This window comes from Anolis sagrei, chromosome X (genome assembly GCF_037176765.1).
Source record: "Anolis sagrei isolate rAnoSag1 chromosome X, rAnoSag1.mat, whole genome shotgun sequence".
NCBI lineage: Eukaryota > Metazoa > Chordata > Lepidosauria > Squamata > Dactyloidae > Anolis > Anolis sagrei.
In genome coordinates this window covers 15,672,370-15,680,630 of record NC_090034.1, presented here as the reverse complement: position 1 = coordinate 15,680,630, position 8,261 = coordinate 15,672,370, and the positions used below count along the sequence as shown (strand labels likewise).

General features: G+C 48.3%; 2 protein-coding genes across 3 annotated transcripts in view; one reads left to right on the top strand and one right to left on the bottom strand.

Moving 5' to 3' along the window:
* Positions 1–8,261, top strand: part of LOC137094983 (cytohesin-3) — a 326,264-nt gene that overhangs the window by 76,670 nt on the left and 241,333 nt on the right. The gene's annotated exons all lie outside the window — the stretch shown is intronic.
* On the bottom strand, positions 180–7,503 carry LOC137094965 (nuclear envelope pore membrane protein POM 121-like). 2 transcript variants are annotated; one of them, XR_010908746.1, is made up of 9 exons: positions 7,186–7,503; positions 5,186–5,260; positions 4,956–5,082; positions 3,332–3,411; positions 3,081–3,118; positions 2,872–2,993; positions 2,596–2,752; positions 1,731–2,342; positions 183–766 (listed from the first exon to the last, which is right to left on the bottom strand). XR_010908746.1 is itself a non-coding variant. In XM_067461031.1 (8 exons), the coding sequence occupies exons 1-8, from the start codon at positions 7,281–7,283 to the stop codon at positions 1,927–1,929; spliced, it is 1,113 nt and encodes a 370-aa protein (XP_067317132.1). In that variant the 5' UTR covers positions 7,284–7,503; the 3' UTR covers positions 180–1,926. The 2 variants fall into 2 exon arrangements, 1 of the variants encoding a protein (XP_067317132.1); XM_067461031.1 differs by having other exon boundaries at positions 180–2,342.

Genomic DNA, 8,261 nt, shown 5'->3' with positions numbered 1-8,261 from the left:
TTAGTACCAAAAGGGTTGCAATTATCATCATCATCATCATCATCATCATCATCATTATTCCTTGGCCAGTTGGTCAAACCAACTTCGGACAGAGTCGGACGCTTGATCTGGAGGCCAAAAAACCAAGCAGCCACACCAAAGCAGGTTCAAATAACCTCTATTCTTTATTAGTTACAAAGGTATAAATATAGACAAAAAAAGTATCTGCATAAATAAATATCAACTCTCCCTCCCTCCCTTGGCCCCCCTTAATCACAAACAAACAAACAAGTAAACAAAGATATCTAATCGAAATCCATAACCACCTCCCTCCCTCCCAAGGCTTTCCTCTAACTTACAAACAAACAAACAAACAAGTAAAGAAATATATCCAATCGAAATCCAAGATCCATTATCCCTCCCTCCTTCCCAAGGCTCTCCCTTTGCTCTCAAACAAACAAGTAAACAAATATAGCGCTCCCGCTGACCCTGAAACAAACTGCTTGCTCAATTTCTAAATATTGGTTTTAAATGCTCTTAAATACTATATAAATACTATATATATATTCACAGTGACATTCGCAGATCTAAGGACAAGGCGCCCTAGACAGTTCCAATGAGAACAGGGTGGGGTTTTGATTGGCAGGCATGCCAGTTGGCAGTCTCTCAACAGAATCCCGACCCATTGGCGGTCATTTTCTCCTGGGGTGGTGCCTCCGAGCCTGGAGCTGCTGCTGGGCCCCCAACTTGGCCCTGGCTCCAATCGAAAATGTCAACGGTGAGGGACCTATGGAAAGAGATGCTGGTCAGCGATGGTCTTTGCGAATAGCAGAGGTGTGAGCAGCAGTCATCTTAGCCCCCTGCATTAACCTGGCCTAAGTGCAGGTTTCCAGTTACAGACATCAGATTCCTAGTTACAAGGAAGGAAATCCACTTGAAGAGTTATTATTGGGGGTGGGGGGAGAAGCATGTATATTGAAAGAGAGAGGGTGGATAGATGAATAAATCAGTAAGTGATGCGTTTATATCAATTATAAGCAAAACTATAATGTGATGGAAATGTTCAAGTCCCAGTTCCTTTTGTCAGGCTTCTTCAGAGTAGTTACTTTTATGTTAGTTCTATGAGGGGGGAGTTTGGGTCAGCCATTTTGTCTGCCCCTTGGCCTGAGGAAAGGGCGGCACTTTAGATCAGGGACTACCAGGGAATACTGGAAGCAAGACGTGCCTGCCGTTGAGATCCACGTTTGGATAAGCCGTTTCAATTCAATTTCTGAACCAATAGTTAGTAGGTAAAGCTAAAAGGTTTCCCCCTGACATTAAGTCCAGTTGTGTCCGATTCTGGGACTCAGGCGCTCATCTCCATTTCTAAGCCGAAGAGCCAGCGTTGTCTGTAAACACCTCCAAGGTCACATGGCCACTGGCATGACAGCACGGAGCGCCATTATCTTCCTGCTGGAGCAGTGCCCATTGATCTACTCACATTTGCATATTTTCAAACTGCTAGGTTGGCAGAAGCTGGGGCTTACAGTGGGAGCTCACCCCACTCCCCGTATTCAAGCCTGCAACCTTTCGGTCAGCAAGTTAAGCAGCTCAGCGGTTTAACCCACAGCGCCACCAGGCGCTCCAAAACCAATAGTTCCTTGCCTTCACCCTTTGAGTCCCTGTTGTTAGTATTGTAGGTGTCCAGTGTCGTGTTGGACGGGCAACAATTACAACCCCCCCCCTTCCAGCCTGAATAACCAAGGACTCACCACCTTGTAATGCCATCTGGGTCTGGGATGCTGAAGGTGAGGCTGAAGCTGAGGCCGCTGGAGGAAGAGAAAGAGGAGGCATCCTGGGGAGCGCTGCCCACCAGGTTCATCAGAGGCGGCAGGAGGGACCCATCGGTGGTTCCAAATCTGCTTAGTTGCCCAAGGCCCTTCCTCCGCTAGCTGTTGGGGTGCCCACCTAGAAGTGAAAGGAGCCCGAGGGCCTGGGGAGGCTGTATGCGGCCTGCAAGGCCCCGCTGGTGCTGGATCCGGAGGCTGGAAAGCCAAAGGGGCTGCCCAACTCCACAGGCCCCTGGGTGGGACCGGCAGATGTCTGAAGGGGCCCACTACTGGGGGTCAGTTGGGCCTGCCTATTACTGGGAGTGGGAGCGGCGAGGGTGGCGGGACGCAGCACTGAGCGGGAATATTTGATGGGGGTCTTAGCTACGAAACCCCCTCCGCCACTGCTCGGGGCGGCGCTTGGAGAAGGAAGCTGAGGAGCAGCAACGGACGAGGAGCTGGGCCCGTCAACCTCCATCTCAGTCACAGGGGGCAGCAATTCTTCATGGCTAAAAGGGACTCCTGAGCCAAAAATGACAGGCATTGAATCCGGACCTTGAGGAAGGCAAAGCAGAGATGTCTCTTTCATCAAACCGTCTGGAATCACCACCCTTGCCTGGACATCTTCTGCCCGTTGTTCCGTCCCCGTCGACTGCTGCTCAACGGGAGCTCACCCTGTCCCGGCTCCAAACTGTCAACCTTTCGGCTGGCAAGATTTACTGCAGCTGCAGCTGGGGATTAACCTGCTGCGCTAAAGTGCTTAATACTCTGTCTCACTGAAAACAGAATAAAAGTATTAATGACACACCCGCTGGCCAGCTCGGGCCTGGCTGTGGGGAAGGAGGAGCTCCTCCCTGACTTGTCTGCTCCGTGCAAACACTGTGGTCCTCCTGCTGCAGTCTGGCTGCTTTCTCGGCCTCGGCACGCACCTTCATGGCTTCGGAAAGTGCCTCTAGTTCGGGAGTCTGCCAAGAAAGAGGCAGGTGAGGGCCTCCTTCCTCCCACCAAAGAAGGCTATCATGCCAGCCAGGGAACTGGCAGCACCACGGTGGAGGGAGGGCCTTTGAGGACAGGAACGGCTCACCAGTTTTGATGGCTCGTTTGGATTGATCCTGACAAAGGAAACACTCATCCACTTTGGGCTGTCGGGGCACAAGGCTGGGGCCTGGAGGTTGGATGCTTCTTGGCGGGGCGTCTCCACAACATCTTGGGAAAAGATGCCAGGTTTGGCTGGGAAAAGACTCCTAGAAGGAAAAACCTGCCTCCTTCCTCCCTACCGCGCCTCCAACTTACCCATTTTCACCTGCATGGTCCTGTGGGGGCCATTCTCCCTGCAGGAAGGCAAAATGAAGCTCTCTGTTGGGTTGGGTTGGTGGCTGCAGGCTCTTCCCCCACCCCCTCACTATAAACCCCCGTCAATGAGGCGAGAGCAACATAAACTATCATGCTCTGCTTCCAGAGAACAGCCTCTTCCTCCCAGTCTCCTCAAAGCAATCAGAACAGGAATGGAGAAAGAAAGCGCCCACCTAACATGCAGCACTTACAAGTGACTGCTCTGCGAACAGCTCGGCTCTTTGCTCAAATTGTCCTGCCCATGTGTGCTCTTCAGAGTCTTCTTCCCCCCCTGGAAGAAAGAAAACAAAAGGAGGCCCTTCGCATTCTCCCAAAGAAGTCCTTGATCCAATAGGCTCCTTCTGGTAATAAGCCAGCAGGCATTGCATTTGCAATTACAACCAAGACCCCCAAAAGGAGATTTTTAAAAGTCCTTGTTGGACAAGTGGGCTTATTAACAAAAGACCCTCCCCATAAATATACAGCAGAGTAACTTATCAGCAGCAGTGTGACCCAGCACCAGTAGCCCAAAGTGAGAAAAAGAACAGAAACAAAAACACAGACCAATGTTACATCTCTTTTCTTTGTAGTTATATAATACAGTTGCGCTGTTTACAACAACAAGGTTTCCATAACACAAATAAAGTTCAGCCTTCACACTGGAGCTTATCACACCAGGCCTTCTCATATTGAGACCTACCGCACACTGAGGCCTACTTCACACTCTGAGGCCTATTCTCCCACTGAGGCATTCTCTCACACAGAGAGGCTTCTCTCACAGTTGTTGTTGTTCATTCGTTCAGTCGTCTCCGACTCTTCGTGACCTCATGGACCAGCCCACACCAGAGCTCCCTGTCGGCTGTCACCACCCCCAGCTCCTTCAAGGCCAGTCCAGTCACTTCAAGGATGCCATCCATCCATCTTGCCCTTGGTCGGCCCCTCTTCCTTTTGCCTTCCACTTTCCCCAGCATGATTGTCTTCTCTAGGCTTTGCTGTCTCCTCATGATGTGGCCAAAGTACTTCATCTTTGCCTCTACTATCCTTCCCTCCAATGAGCAGCCAGGCTTTATTTCCTGGAGGATGGATTGGTTGGATCTTCTTGCAGTCCAAGGCACTCTCAGCACTTTCCTCCAACACCACAGTTCAAAAGCATCGATCTTCCTTCGCTCAGCCTTCCCTAAGGTCCAGCTCTCACATCCGTAGGTTACTACAGGGAATACCATGGCTTTGACTAGGCGGATCTTTGTTGCCAGTCTGATGTCTCTACTCTTCACTATTTTATCGAGACTGGACATTGCTCTCCTCCCAAGAAGGAAGCGTCTTCTGATCTCCTGGCCACAGTCTGCATCTGCAGTAATCTTTGCGCCCAGAAATGCAAAGTCTGTCACGGCCTCCACATTTTCTCCCTCTATTTTCCAGTTGTCAATCATTCTTGTTGCCATAATCTTGGTTTTTTTGATGTTTAGCTGCAACCCAGCTTTGCACTTTCTTCTTTCACCTTGATTAGAAGGCTCCTCAGCTCCTCCTCACTTTCGGCCATCAGAGTGGTGTCATCTGCATATCTGAGGTTGTTAATGTTTCTTCCAGCAATTTTCTCTCACAGTCTGATGCGTTATTAAGCAACAGGCACATCTGCTTATATTGAACTACAGCTTCTTTGCATCCATTTAATCCTTTCAGTGCTTGACTCACGTGTTTGGAAAAATTAACACAGCTAGTTAATTTTTACTATTTCTGACAGGACTTATAACAAAAAGGCCAGATATTTTTTGTCCTAGGTATAAATGAACTCCATTAACGGCCAAACAAACAGTTTTGACACGAAGTACCACCCACCTTGGCCTTGAATATCTGGGGGATCCCATAAGAGATGCTCTCGGTGGAGCTGGTTGACAATGGAGAAGAGCAGTGTTTCCTCTTGAAGGCTCTCTTGTGGCCAGGGAGGGTGTCCAGAGTGCCAGGCCTAGGAAAGAAGGGGGAGGAGGGAGAGCATTGGCCTCGTCTCTCAACAGAGACCCCTCCCCCCACAATTTTGCCACAAAGTCCCCACAATGCTTGGCACTCACTGGGGCACAATGGATGCCGGGGCTCCACCGGACGCCGGGACTTGACTGGACCCACTTTCTGCACTCTCATAGCGACTGTGAGGAATAATAGAATAATAGGATTTGGAAGAGATCACATGACACTAGAAATAATGTCGTACGACCACATGACACAATTTCATTCATCCATCCATCACATTCCTTCATAACTAATGCCGCGACCTCTTAATGCAGTTCCTCATGTTGTGGCGACCCCCAACCATAAAATGATTTTTGTTGCTACTTCCTAACTCTAATTTTGAAACTGTTATGAATTGTCATGCAAATATCTAACATGCAAATGTATTTTCATTCACTGGACCAAATTTGGCACAAATACTCAAAATGCCCAAATTTGAATACTGGTGGAGTGGGGGGGGGGGGGGTGGTATTGATTTTGTCATTTGGAAGTTGTAGTTGATGGGATTTATATTTATCCTACAATCAAAGAGTAATCTGCCAATGATGGAATTGAACCAAAGTTGGCACACAGAACTCCCATGACCAACAGAAAATACAGGAAGGGTTATATGGGCATTGACCTTGAGTTTTGGAGTTGTAGTTCACCTACATCCAGAGAGCACTATGGATTCAAACAATGATGGATCTGGACCAAACTTGGCAATATGCCCAAATGCAAAGACTGGTGGAGTTTGGGGGGAAATAAGACCTTGATATTTTGGAGTTGTAGTTGTTGGGATTTATAGTTCACTTACAATCCAAGAGCACTCCAAACTCCACCAATGATGGAATTGAACCAAACTTCCCACACAAAACCCCCATGCCTTGAAGGGACTCCCTGGCCTGAGCCTCCCTCCAGCCTTGCATGCTCTCCCACGCACCATACTGCCATGTGCCAAGCACACCTGCTCTCCCCTCCCTGCTTGGAGTCTCAGAAACAGCCCTCTCCTCGGCTGAGAGGCCAGCCAATCACAGTGCAGGAGGGCTTTTGGTGGGAGGTTTCGCCATCTGTTTCCAAAAAGGAAGAGAAGGATAGGCAGAGAGATCCTCAGCCTTCTCTGCCAAAGGAGCTCCTAAGATCATCAGAAATATTGCCAAAGGAGCTCCCTCTGTAACCCCCCTCATCATCCCGCAAGGGTCCCAACCCCCAGGTTGAGAAACACTGAAATAAGCAGTTTGAAAACAGCTGTGAGTAGAGAAATTAGGCAGGGAGGTATCTTACAGCGCCATAAAAAAAACGAAATAGCAGACTCTTGACACAAATAAAGTTCAGCCTTCACGCTGAAGCTTCCCACACGAGGCCTTCTCATATCTAGGCCTATCTCACACTCTGAGGCCTACTTCACACTTCTCCCACTGAGGTGTTTTCTCACACAGAGAGGCTTCTCTCACACTGAGAGCTCTCACAAACTGAGGCGTTACTAAACAACAGGCACACCTGCTTATATTGAACTGCAGTTTCTCTGAGTCACTGCATCCATTTAACCCTTTCAGTGCTTGACTCGAGCATAACCTCCAGGATGCCGAATTTGCAAAAAATACTGACATATACCTCTATCTGTTGTCTGTCCTGTCCGTTCAATGGCGTTGAATGTTGGCTGTGTATGTGTTCTGTGATCTGCCCTGAGTCCCCTTCGGGGTGAGAAGGGCAGAATTTAAATGGTGTAAATAAATAAACAGATAGAGGTATTATGTTCGCATTTTCCCAACTTCGGCGTCCTGGAGGTTGTGCTGAATTCTGGCCACCGGGAGGTGCTCTCACTCCATTCTCTATGTCAAAGAGCCCTTGATCACAGACTTCCCCCTTCCTTTGATCGCTGACATTTTTCTGGAATTCCTTTTATGGTGCCATAAAAAGGAAGACCATCTAAACAATAAGACAGTGGAAAATACCGCTGCCTGGGAGTCTGGTGGTGTCTCCTTCTCTGGAATTTTTCAAGCAGAGGCGGGATGGGCATCTGTCGGGAAGGCTCTAGGATTCTATGCAATCTTTCTTGACACAGATATTGGCTCCTTCTCACCTCCTCTTTTCCCTTCCGTAGTGATTAAGCTCCAGATCCGTTCCCTCTGCTTTCCTCTTCTCTGGCCTCTCCTTTTCCTGGAGAGCCTGGACCACCATCTCCCTCGCACATGGATCCGGAGTGGGGCTCTCGGCGGGAGTCAGTGTCAAACGAGAAGACCTTTGGTCCAAACTGACCGGAAGGAGACAGGAAGTAGAGCTGAAAGGCGGAAGCCTGGGTTTCCCTGCTCCTCTTCCCCTTCCCTTCCTTTTCTTCCTTTCCTCCCTTCCTTTCCCTCATACACCTCCTCCGTCTCAGTTCATCCTTTCTTTCCCTCATACATCTTGTCCCTCTTTTCTTCCTCTTCTTTTCCACTTTATCCCTTTCTTCCTTTCCTCTCCTCTCTCTTTTTTTTCCTTACCTTGCTTTCTCTCATAATACATTCTCCCTCTTTTCTCTTCCTTCCCTTTATTTTATTTATTTATTTGGAGTGCTTCTACCCCGCCCTTCTCAACCCCCTAAGGGGGACTCAGAGTGGCTTACAAAAGGCCTTTCTGTCCCATATCTTCCACTCTTTACTCTTCATTCCTTCTCTTCTTTCCTTCCCTCCCTTCGTCTTTTTCTTCTCTTCTTTGCTTCCTTCCTTTTCTTTCCTCTCCTGTTTTTTGTCACACACCTTCCTTTTCCGCTTTCTCTTCCTTTCTTCCCTCCCTTACTTTCTCCCCTTCCCTTTTTTTTTCCTTCCATTTTCTCCTGATTTTTGTCACACTTTCCTTTTATTCCTTCTTTCTCTTCCTGTCTTTCCTTCCCTCCCTTTGTTCCTTCTTCCTTTCCTTTCTCCTCTTCCTTCTCTTTTTTCTTTCCTTCCTTCTTCCTTTCTTCCTTTCTTTTTACTGCTTCTGTTCTGGAACAGCTGTTCCAGGAGCTACAGATTTATTTGCTGTGTTTGCATGTTTGTGTGCAATCCCATGCTTGGGATTTGTAGCAGGGGGTTTCCTGTTATAATTTACATTTATAGGGTAAGCCACCTGCCAGTTATAGTTAGGTTCCCTGATCCCGCCCCTTTTTGAGTTTTGGAGGGAAAAAAGCCATTTTGA

Coding starts and splice junctions, on each gene's coding strand:
- LOC137094965 (XM_067461031.1), bottom strand. CDS start 7,283: ATGGTGGTCCAGGCTCTCCAGGAAAAGGAGAGGCCAGAGAAGAGGAAA. Junction 3,412..4,955: donor CCCAGATATTCAAGGCCAAG/GTGGGTGGTACT, acceptor TCTTTCTTCCAG/GGGGGGAAGAAGACTCTGAA. Junction 3,119..3,331: donor TGTTCGCAGAGCAGTCACTT/GTAAGTGCTGCA, acceptor GCCTTCCTGCAG/GGAGAATGGCCCCCACAGGA.